We start from the raw sequence: 18,038 nt of genomic DNA, 5'->3' as shown, positions 1-18,038 counted from the left end.
TCAATCATTCTAGCATTGATAATCCTGACAACATAGTTTTATATTGTTAGGCAAGGATTCCTTTTGAAAACAGTAAATTGTCATTTAAAAGCTGCTTCACCATCAACTTCATTTAGTGTTAATACTCTCATATTAAAAATCTTTAACACAGACGTACATTTACACTTTATTTTGAACTGAACATTACTCTATAGCCAGAAAAATCCTTCTCCTTACAGTAGAAAATATACAAACAGTACTGTTTTTAATGTCATTATTACAAAAATTTGAATTTAAGATTAATTTTGCACCATATACAGAATCACAAACTTACTATCAGGCCTTACCATGGTGGCACACTTTTAAATACAAATAGCTGTTAAAATTAGAATGTGTATATCTGTTACAGAGGTGAGTCCAGGGTTGAAATCAGGCAATACTTCTTATTATATAAGAGTTGGACACTCAATTTAGAGAGGGGGGAACTGAAGCCTCTTTCCTGGCAAGTGCAGAAGAAGTGTTGACGAGTGCAAAAAGGGAGACACAACCTCTGTTTCACGCTTCCTCCCCTTGTTCTCCAAGGTATCATAAGTATCAAGAATTCACCTGTAGCCCTGGCTGGTGTGGTTCAGTGGATTAAGTGCTGGCCCGAGAACCGAAAGGTTGCTGGTTCGATTCCCATGTGCCCATGCCTGGGTGGCAGGCCAGGTCTCCAGTTGGGCTCTTGTGAGAGTCAATCCACTGATGGATCTCTGGCACACTGATGTTTCTCTCTCTACCTCTCTCCCTCCCTTCCCTTCTCTCCAAAAGGAAAATGAAATATAAAAATAAATAAAAATTTACCTGCAGATTTTACTTCATTTTACTAAGATGTCAGTAAGTACAAAGCCATGAGAATGAAGATATAGCTTTTATCACTTCTCTCTCAATTCAGCAAGAGATCTGATTTGTGACTATAACTGGAATAAAGGTCACTGTTCATCCTGCCTCATCAGTGCAGGGCATGAGGGCACCTCTCCTCCCACTAACTCTGCCCTGTGGGAGGTGGGGAGGGGTGGAGGGAGCTCTACCATGGAAACCAGTTCACAGAGGGGCTGCAGGAGGTATTCAGCATGGGATTCAGTTCCCAAAAGTAAAGCTATCTTTCAGGATTTTATCATATCTATAATACCTTAATAGGATAAAATCTATACTTCGAAAAGCTTGGGTTGCATGTAGCATGTAGCTTTTAACATTATAAAAATTCTAATAAAACAGGTAATTTCCACAATAATATTTCTATTACACAACACACAGGAATCAAGGATAACACAGGGATATGTAGATAAAACCAATCTATTAGTGAAGACCTCATTTTAGCCACTAGGTTCTAGCCCTCATCTCCCAAATCCTTAAATCCCTGAAAATGTCTTCCCTTTTTGCTTTTCATAGAGGGGCTAATAAACAATGCAATACCTAGAATTCACTGGGCAGGAAAATGGGCAGGAACAAGTGCTTGAAGTCAATAAATCAGAACCCGGATAATCAAAACATGGGCTACAGATGACCCCTAAATGTCCTTTAACACTGATAATGACCAGGAGTTGTCCACACTACCTGTTAGCTTCCAAGGGGCATAGGAATAGTTTTATAGACAAATGAAAATGATACTTCCCTTCCAAACCCAGTCTACCACAAAAAACAGGAGTAGAGAATATACTTTCATTAATGAACAATGTTTTTCTTTTAAATATTTTATTGTTTATACTATTATAATTGTCCCAATTTCGCCCCTTTGCCCCCCTCCACCCAGCCCGCCCTCCACTCCCAGTCATCCCCACACCGTTGTCCATGTCCACGGGTCCTGTGTGCATGTTCTTTGTCTACTCCCTTCACTTTTCAGCCAGTCCCCACCTCCTCCCTCCCTCTTACAGCCGTTACCATGTTTCAACACCTCTGATTGTATTTTGCCCCATTAATGAACAATTTTTTAGCATGGATATGAAACCTCATTTGCTATTTATTTTTTGAGGCGAAATGAATTTCTATGGTTCATGAATTCATTTAAAGCAACACACAGATTGAACTGAAATAAATTTTGAGATGAATTTAGATTAAAAGGAACAATATGTTTGTGAATATTATATGATAAACTCATAAATATGAGGAATATGACAGGCAGAAGTACAAACAAGTCAGGGGAGATTATGAAAGACAACTCTGAAGTCTGAAAGACAGTTATACTTAACTGACTAAAAAAAGACTATTTCATGAGAGGAGAAAAAGGTGGAAAAAAACAGATTAACTACCAAAAAGATTCCATGGACTCAGCATATGGTAGCAGCACAGGCTTCAGAAAGGTTTTGGGAAGGAAGAAGCAGTATGTAGGAACATTTTGAATGTAGCAAGAAAGTGTGAAAAATTGATGAAATGCAGTGTACTGAGAGGACAACAGACCCATGAGGAATGAGACTGCCTAGTTCAATAGCTAAAACTCACAGCGAATGACAACGTGAACAGTGTTTACAAAGTAATGTTTGAACATACCCTTTCAAGTAAGGAAAGCGTAGCTTTTAGAGCACCTTCAGGTCGTCCGAAGGGAAAACAGTATCTTCAAAAACAAAAGGAGGAACAAAAGGTCAAACATTTCATATCCAAACTGCTAAATAATTCCCTTAGCTATTACCTGGAATGATTTCAGAATAATGAAAAGTAGTTAAAATAGCATCAGCCCACCTGGGAAAATTTTAATGTTGACATTTACCTAGTCCCATGATTTAAATGTCTTAGACAATAAGGGTACAAACTGTGGTGAAAAAGGTCCTAAAGTTTTGATGATACAGGTGCAGAAAGATTACAGTAATCAAGAGAGAACTACTAGGCTCTTGTGAGTGAAGAGATACTTAAAATACATTCTCTACTAATGTCGTACCCCCCTTTCCTGATATCTGCCTGCCTACACTGGCGCCTAACTCTCCAACCTCCTCACACAGCACACCCAAACCTTCTGCAGCTGTTTTGCCAGCAGAGTCATTTATCCGGAGGATTCATAGCCCACACATTCCTAATACACCAACAACTGAAGGACAGGCCAGTGGCTGGGAGCTGGAGTGGGCTCCTCAGAAGTTAGTGTCACATGGTGGTGACAAATGTATTGCTCTTTACAATGGGGGCTCCTCTTCAGGTCACTTTCCACTTAAGCAGTACAGAATGTCAGGGCCACTTGATCCTGCTGCAAACTCCTTACTTTGCTGAATGTCCCTGATCATTGCCAATGCCCCAAGATCAAGTGCTAGAGGCAGCTGGGCTGTCCTCAGGCTGCTACCTTGCTCGGACTTAGAAATCTCCAAACCAGTAGCTTGAAAGTAAGTTTACATCTTCCCATGTCTTTTTGCCATTATTCAGGAACTTTAGTAGGCATATTATCTAAGATGTAATTAACAATGAATTTCCTTTCATGCTGTTATTTGTACAAGATGCCCTATAAAAGTACTTGTATTTTAAAGTTAATTTGTTTTACAGGATCAAATTTTAATGAAAAAGAAAAAAACTGATTTCTCACAAAGCAGTAATTGAATATAAAGACTGAGTTTTAGTTTCATGAAACTTTTTTTCTCAGATAAATGTCATATAAATGTAGTCACTCAAATTTTTCTTTAGAATACTGTTCATTTCCTGCTAAGGGTTCCCTGCATGTCATCTTGCCTCTTTGCAGCCTGTATGCCTCTCCCACATACAAAAAAGCCACAGCGGATTTATTTTGATAGTTTTTGCTGTGCAGTGGTGCTTCTTAGATCATTAGCAAATTAGCAGAGTAGTTTTAATCATTTTGTGTACCATAAACCTTAATCCACGTTTAAATAAAACACAAATTAGTTTCTTGTTGTCCCCTCCTCTTGCTTAAATCTTTTCAGTGCATTTGCATAATCCACTCATTGTCTTGCCTATTGTTTATTTCCATTAACCTGTAGGTGATGCATTTTATGAATGGAATGTTACTGATCCCCAGATTACATTTAGCATTTCAGGGCTCTGAGGTCCCACTGGGCATGTTCTGAATTAGCATTAGCTGCCCATGACGTGTAAATAATTCAACACATTTACAGAGTACAAGTAATCCTGAATCAATAAAGTACAGAAAATAACTACACAGAAGCTTAATTAATCTTTACAAAACACATTTTAAAAGAAGGGAATCATTTTTGTTTTGCCTTTCAGATAGATATTTTTGGTTTTTGCCACTTTAGCAGCTCTATAATAGCAACATAAAATGGGAAATACTCAATTATCTAATAAAATTCAACCAAGTTTAATCCCTAACTGGAATAAACTGAAATCCTTCTTATTCCCACTTTAGTAAATTAATTACAGATAAATGAGCCTGCATTTAAACATTTCTAAATGCAGACATGATGAAGACATTTCTTTTACTTGGCCACTTTTAAACATAGTACTTTTTTTAATAAAAGTTATTTATCCACATAGCCAAAGAGGAAACTTATTCTAAAAGGCTTTTTATGAAAAACAAAAGTCCTTTAGGTCAGTTACACCTCACTTGCTTGGTATTTCAGTTTTAGGTATTACTCTACAATCCCACTATGGAAGAGAAGCACTCAACTTTTTTTAACAAATAGCTTTAAAGATATAGGTGACATACAATAAGCTACACTTTTCAAGCATTCAATGTATACGTTATGACATATGTCTATGAAACCACCACTACAGTCAAGGTAAGGTGCATATCCATGACCCCCGAACATTTCCTCCCCAACTCTGGGGCTGATGCAACCCTGAGTTACTTTTTGTCATCTGTATTAGTTCATATCTTCTATAATGAAAAGGAATCATATAATATGTACTTTTTTGGATCTCACTTCTCTCACATAGCATATTTTGATATTCATTCATGCTACTGTATGTATCAATAGTTCACTCCTTTCTATTCCAATACATTGTTTGTTTACTTGCTGATGGTCATCTAGCTTGTTTTCCTATGTTGGCTATTATGAGTAGTCCTGGTATGATACTCATGTTAAATCTTTGTGTGGAAATATGCTTTCATTTCTCTTGGGGTAATACCTGGGTGGGGGGAATGGCTGGGTCGTGTTAGGTATTTAAATTTTTAAAAGCCTGCAAACTATTTTACAAAGTGGTTTTACCATTTTAATCTCTTCTTAAAAATATTTTATTTCTTTTTAGAGCAAGGGGAAGGGAGGGAGAAAGAGAAGGAGAGAAACATCAATGTGTGGCCACCTCCTACATGACCCCACTGGGGACTTGGCCTGCAACCCAGGCATGTACCCTGACTGGGAATAGAACCTGCGACCCTCTGGTTTGCAGGCCGGCACTCATTCCACTGAGCCAACACCAACTAGGGCTGTTATGTCAGTGTTTTAATTTTAGTTATACTAATAGGTATGTAGGAGCATCTTACTGTAGTTTTAATTTCTATATCCCTAAAGAGTAATGATATTGAGCATCCTTTTATATTCCTTTTCACCATCATATATCTTTGAAGAAATATCTAAAAGCATGAAGAAATACCTAAAAACAATCTTTTTACTGATATTTCATTTCTTATTAAATTTTAAGAGTTATTTACATATTCTGAGTAGAAGTCCTTTGTGGGGTATATAACGTACAAATATTTTCTCACATTCTGAGATTTCTCTCTTTAGTCCCTTAAAAATGTCTTTGGAAGATCAAAAGTTCCTAATGTTGATTTAGTTCAAGGCAACATTTTGTAACGTGGTGCAGAGTTGGCGGGGGTTTCTGAAAATACTCCCCACAGCCCATGGTTGAGGGATGGGGGAAGGGAAGGATATAGCAGTTACGATACTTTTCAAAACAAAAGGCAAGTTAATAGTTATGCTGCTGCCACATACGAAATATGGACATGACTAAAAGAGCAGTCAGTGTCTTGTGATGTAGCCAGGGTGTTTATACTTTGCCTGTACAAGAGGCAGGAAGGTGGAGGTTCCCTTGTCCTGGGATACTCTTGCCCTGGTTAAAGATGGCAGCCAAAAGTTGGCAGAAGATATGGGGGAACTGGCAAAGGTGGCACACTGTAGGAGGGGCCAGATATGAGGTCATGTAGGAAGCTCCAGGTCAGCCTTTGAAATCAAGGCGAGCAGCCATGGGGTAGCAGCCATGGGGTAGCAGCCACGTAGTTTCAAAAGGTGTAGAGAGACCTCCCCATAGGCCATAAGGTCAGTAATGAGTGGCAGCCAGAAGGAAGGTAGCCATGAGGAAGGCCATGAAGTATAGCGATTCAGCCATGAGGTCTGGTGTATAAGGAGGTACCACATGCTTTAGAGTAAGGAGAAGCCGGGCAGTTTTGGATTGAGAACTGGAGTGAAAAAGAGGAGACCTGCTGGGAAACCTGCGAGAACATGGTGGCAGAGCTGATGGAGCTGGGAATTGTGGGAACCTGTCAAACCAAGCATGGATTTTGGGAGACACCTAGAATGCTGAACTGTGACAGGGGAATGCTGACTTCTGCTTCTCTGAAGGACATATGGAGAGGCCCCTCTCTTGGGATGTGTGCCTTTCTGGACCCCACGGTGATCCAGTATAACATGGCATATGCCTTCCTGGAGTACTACATGGAGGCTGAGAACACCATATCCCAGATCGTGAAGGAGAGAACTACTGCGAGAGGATGGGGACTCTGAAACCCTTGAAAGTGCCTTCCAGGGAGAATGGAGAACTGTTTGCACAGCCAGCTTAAGAACAGATAAGGATATGGGGAAGTTTTGGGCATGTTTTTGGCTTATAGCCTGGTGGGGAGCAAGGGAAGTGCTGGGTCTCATGGGACAGCGGGGCTCGGAGCAAGAGTGCTCCCAGTGCCGCCTCTCCCCCTGAGGTTGGAATCCTGTAAGTAAAAACCTGTTTTCTTCCACACCAATTGTTAGGTCAGGCATCAAGGCACCATGTGCGCAGGCCCTGGATTGCTCGGTTATAATTTTGCCATTTATGAATCCTGATTTTTGGTGTTCTATTTAAGAATTTTTGCTTAGTCCAAGGACACAGGATTTTTCTGTTTTCCAGGTCTATCCATTTTGTGTTAATTTTTGTATCAGTTGTAAGGTATAGATCCAGTTTAATATTTTGCATTTGGATATCCAACAGTTCCAGCACTACTTGTTGAAAAAAGTATACTTTTCAAATTGCCTTTATACATTTGTTGAAAATCAATTAACCACATGTGTGTGAGTCTATTCTGGACACTCTATACCACACTATCCTGATTATTGTGGCTTTGTAAGTCTTGAAATCAGGTAGTGTCAACATTCCAATGTTATTCTTTGAAAAGTTCTTTTGGCTATGGAAGTTCTTTGTATTTCCATATGGATTTTAGAATTAGGTCGGTAGTTTCTACAAAACCCTTTTGAGATTTTGACTGAGACAGCATTGCCTATGTAGATCAATTCAGGTTTTCCCTTATTTCTCTCAGCAAGTGTACGTTTCAGTGCACAGGTTTCCCACAGATCGAACCCTAACTATTTAATAATTTTGTTGTTATTGTAAACAGCATTGTTTTTTAGTTTCAATTTATTTGTTGCTATCATACAGAAACAAATTGATATTTATATAGTTAGGCTCCTACAAGTTTTTTAACATTAATTAGAACAGCATTTTTTTTTGTAATATTCATAGAATTTTCTACATGGGTAATCATATCATCTGTTTAATAAAGACAGTTTTACTTCTTTCCCAATCTGAATGTCTTTCTTTCTGTCTCATTACACTGGCAGTGCCGCCATCAGTACAGTCTTGAATAGAAGTAGTGACAGCAGACATCCTTGCCTTGTTCTTATCTTAGTTGGAAACATTCAGTCTTTCACTATTAAGTATGATGTTATAAGTTTTCCATACATGACTTTAATAGGTTGAACATATGAAATGTAGTGTAATAATTCTTTTAACATCACTGTTTATTAATTTTTATCTTCTGTGTCTTTTTCACTTTTTTTGGTTGGTTTTATTCTCTTTGATCATATTTTACTATTTCTTTGGGTACCTGGAAATTTTTGACTGAATGCTAGACTATTTATTATTCTACCTTTTTAATGGCTGAATACTTTTGTATTCCTTTAAATATTTCTGAACTTCGTTTGGGAGTGCTGTTAAATTACATGAACACTGATTCATTGATTCATCCAAATCTAGCTTTTAATTTTCATTAGGAGAGACTATGACAGTATTTATTCTAGGGTTAGTTTTTTTCCCCGCTACTCAGGCAAAATGCTGTGAGTACTCTACCTCATGCTCATGAATTAGAAAGCTCCCACTCCGGGTAGGAGAAACTGGAACCAGCCTAGTGTTAGTTTGGGGGATTTTCCCCTGGGATCCTTTCAACACAGCTGTCTGCCTGATTTAGGATCACTGCCTCACAGGCACAGGGAGGAGCCTCCAGGGCGACTTTCAGCAGATGCCTGCAGGGTCTCTGCTCTCTCTTCTTCAGAATGCTGACCTGCAAACTCTGGCTGCCTTGGCCTCCCTGGACTCCCAGCCCAGCCTCCTCAAGTCAGGATGTCCACTGGGGTCCATCTGGGTTCCTTCTCCTTGGGCCTTGGCCTGGAAACGCTCTCCTTGCAGTTGGCAGGGGCAATTAAAGGACTTCATTTGTTTCCCAGCTCTCAGGAATAACTGCATTTTGCTGTATATAATACACTCCCATATATAATGAACACCCATGTTTTTGGCCCAAACTTTCAGTAAAAAATCTTTTAATTTTTAATTCAATTTTTTATGCATTCCTTTTTAGAAACAAAACTGATGATCATATTCTAGTGTATTGTTTTGCATATGGATGTCATTATTGCTTTCTAGAGTTACACTTTTAATGCATAAGCATAAATGAAAGAATTAAAAACATTTATGTAGATACAGAACTAGTACTACCCATGTATAATGTACACCCTTATTTTTCCCTCAAAAATTTGGGCAAAAATATGCACATTACACATGGCAAAATATAGTAATGTTATTCATTGCTTATTTTTAATGTCTTAAAAGCACTTTTTCCCAAATATTTTGTTTGTAAAAATTTTTTTTTTGTTTCAGATAGGGGGGTGAATATGTAAATATCATTCCCTATTATTTCATCTGAGATATATAAGCTCTTTTTTTCCCTGTTAAGGTTACTTTCCCCCACCCTAAACATAATTCCTGTCTTTCCCATCCTTCCAATATGGTTACGTCATTTTGGGGGAGTTAGATCTAAATTCAGTATCTATTTATATTGGTTATGTAAATGTCCTAGATAACTGAGACACAGTTTTTGCTATGATTACTTTTTATGTCCTGCTCACTATTTTATAATACTTGTTTCCATTTTTAATATCCTGCTTTTACTTACATAATCTAATACAATTCCAAACTCTAATACAATCTAATTAATACAATTCCACACTCCATTCCAGGTGGGCAATCTCTCAAAATGTTAAAATGTCTCAGTGAGCTGTCAATCTGATCTACTTGAAGAATATTCTGACCTGTTCCAGTGAGTACTGGTTGCTCTCTAGGCTCAAAGGCCATCACATTCCCTTCTCTCTGAAGGTGATTTTCCTGATGCAGGGATCTTAACCCTCTCTCTGTTTTCTCCTTTGTTTTGGTAAACTGCATTCTCCAGAATGGGAACGTGGGAATCACATCTTTTGAGGTCCTGCATATCTGCATATATCATTCTACCACTGTCCTTAATCAAGACTTAAGCTGGTACAGAATTCTGGGTCGAAAGTAATTTTCCTCAGAATTATGGAGTCAATGATGCACTGTTTTCTGGGTATGTATTACTATTGCTCCTCATGTTGACATGAAAGCTGCAGAAGGATCTTTTCTGTTGCTGTTGTTCACTGCCTGGCATATTGTAGGACCCAATAAACATTTCTAGAATAAACTAATGTTGAGAAGCCATTCTGATTCTTGATTCTTTGTATTTGGGGATCTTCTCTTTTATCACCAAGAATCTGAAAATTCATGAAAAAATATGCTGATGAGTAAATATTTTAGTTAATTGTGCTGGGTACTAAATATTTCAATGTGAACACTTATGTCTTTTAATTCTGGGAAAATGTTTTGAATGCTTTTATTCAAAGTTTTCCACCTTCAGACTTAACTCTTTTTGGAATTCCTATTATTTATGTTGATGGCATTCCTAAGTAGATCTTTAATTTTTCTTATCTTTGTACTCCCATTTTCCTATTTTCCACCCTACTTTCTGCAAGGTTTCATTAAACTAATTTTTCAATATTGTGTATGTACTTGTTTGTCATTTGAATGTAATTTCTAAGAGCTCGTATTTGTTCCAAGTTTTTTTTCTTCTTCTTTTCGCAGTATCTTGATTGTTTTATAGATACTCTTATCATCTCAAACCTCTCCAAGGATATCAGCAATTCATTTCCACCAACCTCACCTCCTCATTTTCTTCTTCTCATATAATCTTTTTGATTTCCAAGTTGTTTTTTTATATAGTGTTTACTTGTTTGGGGCTCTGTCTTCCATAGTAAGTGCTTTCCTCAAATATCTGATGACTTTGGTTGTCTGGTCATTTTTAAAAGTGTGGTATTAAAAACCTGAATGGGAGTAACATGCACCTAGATGGGTACATGTAGACCATAGTCTTTGCTGAAGGGGAATCTGCCTGGAAGTTTCAGTGGAAGTCTGCATTGTCCAAAGTTTTAGGTCTTTTCTGTTGGGCTAGTCAGAGTCCCAGGGGAAGACATTTGTAATATGCCCGGAAGGTGTAAACCTGCCTGCCTGCCAGCATGTTGGGAGTCAAAGGTATGAGGGGCAGGAGAAGGCTGTGATTCTCGGATTTCAGAATAAATGTTCATTTAATCTCCATGTGTCTGCATATAATCCTAACTCTAACTGTGCCTGATGTTTCCTCCCCTCCTCCACCCCAGTCCAGGTCTTCTCTAGTTTTACCCTCTCCAGGGACCTAATCAGCGGTGCTCTGGGGAGAGGGTTGGGGGTGGGGTGGGGTGGGGTGGGATGAGGTGGGGTGAGGGCTGGACACGCAGCAGCCTGAGGCAGAAAAGAGATGTGTGGGGATCTAAGTGAGTTTTAAGCACGTTTATGACAAATGGTTCTTCACTCTTAATTTCTAAAAGGGTGTGATATGGGCAATTCCTAAACATTTTGGTGATTATATGGCATAAATCAGGGGGCTTCTCTGTTTTCCCTTCTGCCAGCTTATGATTAAGGTGTTTTTTTTGGATGGCTAAATTAGACGCCATTTATCCATTTGATTTCCAATTTTTTTTTCTCTTTTCATTGTCCATATGGGTTTATCTTCTGAAAAATAATGTTCTGTTATTTTATTTAGGGTCTGGGATGACGCTGAGGCAGACACGCATCAATCTGCTGTCTTGAACCAGAAGTTCCTTATTTATGTTTGATTTACTTTGCCTTATTATTGTATCTGTGTCTTTGAAATGCATTTCTGGAATACAGCAGACCTAAATAAATACACTTCTATATAAGAGTTATTAGCAGTACTGTGACTACTTCTTTAGCCTGAGTTGGTAAGTAATTTATATTCTTTCTAAATTTTAACATAAGAGAGGAAGGAAGATCATTTGGTAGAATCCTGATGAAAATGCTCATGGACAATTTTTAAATTTTTGTAAATTTGCCTATGTGGACACCTATAATTTCTTCTGTTTTTATCTTAGTCCCATTTCCCGTTATCCAATATTCTATGGGGGAAAAAAAGAACTGGCAAAATTTATATAAACTCTACAAACATCAAAAGGGAATATAAAAGTCAGTTCAAAATGTCTAGACCAATTCCTTTCAGTTCTTGTCCTCAGGGCATCAAGGATATAAAAGCTAAAAAGGATTACACAGTATATCTTTACAAATTATTAAAAGAGGATGTGCATTTAGGAGAAATAGAGAACAAAACTGAGAGGCAGGGAATTAACACAATAAGTTAGACAACTGTCTTTCCCTGCTTCCCTGTATTTGCCGGGTGGCAGTGAGAGGGGTTGAACTCCCCTGGTGGGTGGCTCTGACTAGGCTAATCCAATTGTGGTAGCCCCACTGCTCCTCAGTGACTGACTGAGGTATTCACTGCATGGGTGTCCTCTGGCCACTGGGTTTGGTTTGGTTCAGGACTGGCTCATGATCTACATATAGGGCAAATGTGAAGGGTAGTTTGCTAGGGTCTTCTGTCAAGACTTCATGATGTTAAGAGAGTATCACAGAAAGAGATGGCCTCCACTGCTTCCTTTGAAAACTGGCAGGTATGGATGTGAGGCCAAGGAATACTGTGGTCTTACCGTGAATCTGGGGAAGAAGCCACCCATGAAGGAGGGTAGTTATGTGAGAATCACAAGAAAACAGAGAGCTATGGCTACTGAATTCAGCCTGTCTTGAAGTTCGCCCTACCTGAGGCCAACAGGTAAGTGAGCATATACATTTATTTGTTTAAACCAGTTTGAGGTAGGATCTGTTACTTGCAGATGAAAGCACTGGTACAAATAACATAGATACTGAATTGAATGACAAGCTCTGTCTCAGTGTCAAAAAATGGATAACCATGTGTGATTGAAAAACACATACAACAAATTTTTAGTCTTTTAAGCAAAACAATTCTCCAGTGTGAGAATGCCCCATGTACTGCATTCCTAAACCAGGCACTAAATAACTGTCCCTGTACCTGGGACAGGTACAATCCTCCCTCCCTTACTTACCTTAAGGTGGTAGTACCAGCTCCAGGTTAAATCACTAATGTAGGGAAACAGACGCACAGCATAACCTTTGAGCATTTCTTCCTTCAAGATTATTTAAAAATCACAGAGTCTAAGCTTTTCATATTACCAATAAGGAAACTGAGGCCCAGAGCAGCTAGGACTACACCATTCAAATGATTAAATGACAGTATTTTCAAACTGTTAAGGGGAAATATTAACTGAGTTTTATTTTTTTAGTATGTTCACAGGGAATGATTCCAAATCATATACCTTCAATACGGCAGGCATGCTGCAAGATGCAGTATGTGGACATTGCAACATTTTATAGGATCTGATGATGAGAATGATAGGAAAGGGAATGCACTGACATATTTCTTTTTTTAACCATTAGGTTCTGTGGAGCTAAATATAATCAGGGAAAAAGAGATATGAGGGGGGACCCAAAAAACCCTGGAAATATCTTCTGGAGGGCAGGCCCCTTGTAGTATTGGCTTCCCCCACTAGGTGAGCGTTCTAGGAACCCATCTGTATCAGTGTACCAGCTGGCATTGTTGTGAGAGGCTGTGCTCGGCTTCAGTGAATTTTTTTGAAAACTCAAAGTGTTTGCCCATTTCACGATGGGTGATTTATGAGCACAGCTGCCCATACCACAATGAGGGTTCAGCACTTTTTGACAAAAAATGGCATAACCCCCATGCCTCACCCTCCCTATTCACTTGATCTCATACTGCGCAACTTTATTTTCGTTTCTCCAATGAGAAAAGTCTTCAAAAGGAAATATTTTGCTGATGTGGAAGAGGTGAAACAAAAAATGTCAGAAGCACTAAAAGACATCAAAATCAACAAGTTTAAAAATTGTTTTGAGCAGTGGAAAAAACATCTCAACAGGTGTACAGCATTAATTGGAGAGTACTTTGAATATGACTGAAGTTTAAACATGTAAGAATAAATACACAATTTTTTATAAGTAAATTCCCTTTTTGGGGTCACCCCTCGCATTATCAAGATATTTATCTTTCACTCCACAAATGTTAGTATCAATAGTTAATTTTCTGTGCAAGGAAGTGTGCTGGGAACCGTGGTCCTTGTTTTTACAGAATGTACATTAAAAAAAATAAATAATGATGAAAGAAATGTATATTATGCCCTGGCTAGGTGGCTCAGTTGGCTGGAGCATTGTTCAGACACCAAAAGGTTGCAAGTTTGATCCCCAGTCAGAGCACATGCCTAGGTCACAGGTTCGATCCAGACTGGGGCATGTACAGGAGGCAACCAATCGATGGTTCTCTCTCTCCCTCCATTCCTCTCTCTCTAAATCAATGAACATAGCCTCAGATGAGGATAAAAACAGAAAAAGAAATGTGTATCATAACCATGTGATAAATGCAGAGTACAGGTAAGACTTTAGCTTTTCTGCTCTGCTGGAATAACTAAGAAAGGTTCTGCTGTGAAGGGGGGACTGGAGAGTCTCCTTGCCTGGTGATAACACAGAGAGAGGGAGGAACAGCCACAGAGAAAAGGCAAAGAGCCTATGCAAGGAGGAGAAATGCATACAGCAAGCAAGAGGTACAGTGGAGAGGATACTGCAGGGACAGGGGGCTATGTAAGTGATCAGTGAAACTGGATGGCAGGCAGAGAAGCAGACCGCAGACTGATGAATGTAGAGAGGCTACTACCAATTGTTGAGTAGTCACAGAAGGGCATTTGTAAGGGATCAGAAGGGTTGAGTAAAGAAGCAAATACTCGTATTAATTAAGAGAGTATATACCTGAAATGGCTTATCTGATTTTCTAAAAGGAAAGACAGTCTCTCTTTTATCTCCTCAAATCTCTCTTTTTCTTCCACGGAAACTGTTCCGATTCCATCAGGTCTGAAAAACAATCAGAATCAGTAATTTATATTGATAGAACATTTACTTTTAAATATTTTATAGCTCTATTTATACGTACATATATTTCCCTGAAAAATCCAAATAATTACAGAAAATGTGAATAGGTCTATAGTATACATATAATTGTGTCCACAGTGAAAATTCATTGGAGATATCTGTAGCTTTCTGCTTCATAATTTGACCCAGAATAAATGGAATTGTTCTCTTTTAGATAGCCTTCAAGGTAAAGGATTACAATAAATATTTTTCAGATCTACAGAAAACAATGACTAGTCCTTGAGAACAACAGTGAAAAGTGTTTTATAGCGGTATCAAATATTTGCCTCATTAAATGAATATCCCTTGAATGGAAATATTTTTAAATATACTGAATGCAAGCTAAAATGTCTTAACTGTTTCTCTTACAAATTAGGCTAATGTAAAATAGGGGATTTAATTTTAATTCTTGAAAGCAACATAGCCATTTTGGTTCAGATACAAGTAACGGTTTACTCTTTCACTTTTTTTATTTGTTTAAATTTGTGGCCATATAAATAAGAATAAGTATTTGAATAAAAAAATACAGAGAGGCTAACATGGGACTTCTAGCCAAGATGGAGGCATAGGTAGATACACTTTGCTTCCTCTCACAAGGACCAAAAAAAGGACAACACCACATTTAAAAACAAAAAATAACCAGAACTGCCAGAAAGTCAAACTATGGAAGTCTGACAACCAAGGAGTTAAAGAAGAAACATTCATCCAAATTGGTAGGAGGGGCAGATACAGACAGCAGGGGTAGAGAGGACTCGGGGTAAAGTGGTGGCTTGAGGACCAGGGCAGGCAAGACAGTGGCTGGTGGAGCAGACAGTCCCATACTTGTGTGTCGATGAACCAGGAGGAACAACCTGGCAGCCAGACAGACCTTGCAACCCAGGGTTCCAATGCAGGGAAATAAAGCCTCAAAACCTCTGACTTAAAAAACCTGTGGGGGTTGAGGTGGCAGGAGAAACTCCCGGCCTCACAGAAGAGTTCCTTGGAGAGACCCACAGGGTCCTAAAATGTACACAAACCCACCCACCCAGGAGTCACCACCAGAAGGGCCCAATTTGCTTGTGGGTAGTGCAGGGAGTGACTGAAATCTGGCAGAAAGCTGAGCAAGCAGAATTGTTCCCTCTCAGATCCCTCCCCCACATACACCCTCACAATGCAGCAATGTGGGTTGCCCGGTCCTGGTGAACACCTAAGGCTCTCCTCCTTACAATGTTAACAGGTGTGCTGAGACAAAATGAAATATATAGCCCAAATGAAAGAAGAGATCAAAGCTCCAGAAAAAATACAAGTAAGCGATGAAGAGGTAGCTAACCCATCAGAAGCACAGTTCAAAGCACGGGTAATCAGGATGCTCATAGAAATGGTTGAATATGGTTGCAAAGTAGAAAGTAAAGGCTATGAAAAGTGAAATAAAGGAAAATGTACAGGAAACCAACACTGACGGGAAGGAAATCGGGACTCAGATCAATGGTTTAGAACAGGAGGAAGAAATAAACATTCAACCAGAACAGAATGAAGAAACAAGAATTCAAAAAAAAATGAGCAGAGTCTTAGGAACCTCCAGGACTACTTTAAATGTTCCAACATCCAAATCATAGGGGTGCCAGAAGGAGAAGAGGAGGAGCAAGAAATTGAAAACATAATGAAGGAGAACTTCCCTAATTTGGCAAAGGAAAAAAATAGACTTCCAGGAAGCCCAGGAAGCTCAGAGAGTCCCAAAGAAGTTGGACCTAAGGAAGCACACGCCAAGGCACATCATAATTACATTACCCAAGATTAAAGAGAAAGAGAGGACCTTAATAGTAGCAAGAGGAAAGGAGACAGTTACTTACAAAGGAGTTCCCATAAGACTATCAGCTGATTTCTCAAAAGAAACCTTACAGGCAAGAAGGGGCTGGAAAAAAAGTATTCTAAGTCATGAAAGGCAAGGACTTATATCTAAGATTAGTCTCTCCAGCAAAGCTTTCATTTAGAATGGAAGGGCAGATAAAGTGCTTCCCAGATAAGGTGAAGTTAAAGGAGTTCATCATCACCAAGTACTTATTATATGAAATGTTAAAGGAACTTACAAAGAAAAACAAGAAGATGAAAACTATGAAAAGTCAAATGACAACAAACTCACAACTACCAACAACTGAACCTAGGAAAACAAAAACAATAATGAACTAAGCAAACAACTAGAACAGGAACAGAATCACAGAAATGGAGATCACATGGAGGGTTATCAGTGGGGAGAGGGAGAGGTGATAATGGGGGAAAATGTACAGGGAATAAGAAGCATAAATGGTAGGTACAAAATAGACGGGGAAGTTAAGAATAGTATGGGAAATGTAGATGCCAAAGAATTTATATGTACAACCCATGGACATGAACTAAGGTGGGGGAATGCTGATAGAAGGGGTATTGCAGGACAGAACGGAATACAGGAGGGAACTAAATGGGACAACTATAACAGCATTATCGGCAAAATATATTTAAAAAAGCATATAGAGAGCAAAGATCAACTATGTTTCAAGATTTTCATGCTAAACCAAATATTCCTATGGAATCAATGTGAATTTTCATTAGGACCTTTAAAAGTAGCTATAAAGATGAAACAAATCTTCTTTTACTAAGATTAAGGTATCAAATATAATATATATCTAATAACGGGGATTTAGAATTTTGTGTATCTTGTGGTATAGCAATCATCTAAAATTCTGAAAATATAAAATTTAACTGTGTTTGTTAACACAGAAAAAAAGGTGTAATTTCATATTCATTTCAAAATCTATATATCTCAAGAAAATATATATTTTTGCATTTGATAGTTAACACCAATCATTTCTTCTCCTATTAGCTAATTTTTCTAAAACAAATATATATATTTCCTCACCCAAGGACATTTTTCCATTGCTTTTGGAGAGAAAAGAAGGGAGAGAGAAACACTGATGAGAGAGAGATGCATCAATGGTTGCCTCCCATATGCGTCCGGACCAGAGATCAAACTGGCAACTCCTCGGTTACAGGATGACACTCCATCCAACTGAGACACATCAGCCAGGGACAAAGATTATATTTTAATTCCCAAAAGATTTATGCATTTCATTCCAACTTACTTAATGGTTTTTAATTTTTTTTTGTAAGTAAAAACAAGTACTATGAAAAGCCAAAATAAAAACCAAACCCAAAAACCCAAATTAAAATAACTTTCCAGTAAGATTTTTATTTGACATTCCCAGTTTTTTTAAATAAATATATATGTGTGTGTATACCTATGATACTTGCAAACTAGTTAATTAGGAAAAAAGCAATTAAATGTTAAGGTTATACCTGAATCTCATTGACATAAAGACCTTTTATTTATATCAAAACATCATTTGAGTTTCCAGTTTTTTTCTAATATAGAATAATTTATTTTAGAAATTCACATGCTGCTAGAATTTATGCTTTGGAAATATTTTTTACAA

At 38.2% G+C, this 18,038-nt stretch overlaps 1 protein-coding gene across 18 annotated transcripts in view; it reads right to left on the bottom strand.

Moving 5' to 3' along the window:
- CADPS2 (calcium dependent secretion activator 2) overlaps positions 1 to 18,038 on the bottom strand; it is a 586,770-nt gene that overhangs the window by 132,538 nt on the left and 436,194 nt on the right. For all 18 annotated transcript variants that reach the window (XM_045846981.1, XM_045847023.1, XM_045846989.1 and 15 more), the window contains 2 exons: positions 14,434 to 14,535; positions 2,506 to 2,569 (listed from right to left, as the gene is read on the bottom strand). In XM_045846981.1, the coding sequence (XP_045702937.1) occupies positions 2,506 to 2,569; positions 14,434 to 14,535 (166 nt within the window). The remainder of the gene's footprint in view (positions 1 to 2,505; positions 2,570 to 14,433; positions 14,536 to 18,038) is intronic.

The sequence above is a fragment of the Phyllostomus hastatus genome, unplaced genomic scaffold, assembly GCF_019186645.2.
Source record: "Phyllostomus hastatus isolate PE091 unplaced genomic scaffold, TTU_PhHast_1.1 phas_contig_118, whole genome shotgun sequence".
Taxonomy (NCBI): domain Eukaryota; kingdom Metazoa; phylum Chordata; class Mammalia; order Chiroptera; family Phyllostomidae; genus Phyllostomus; species Phyllostomus hastatus.
Note: the sequence above shows the minus strand (reverse complement) of the source record. Positions and strands in the feature narration are given on the sequence as shown.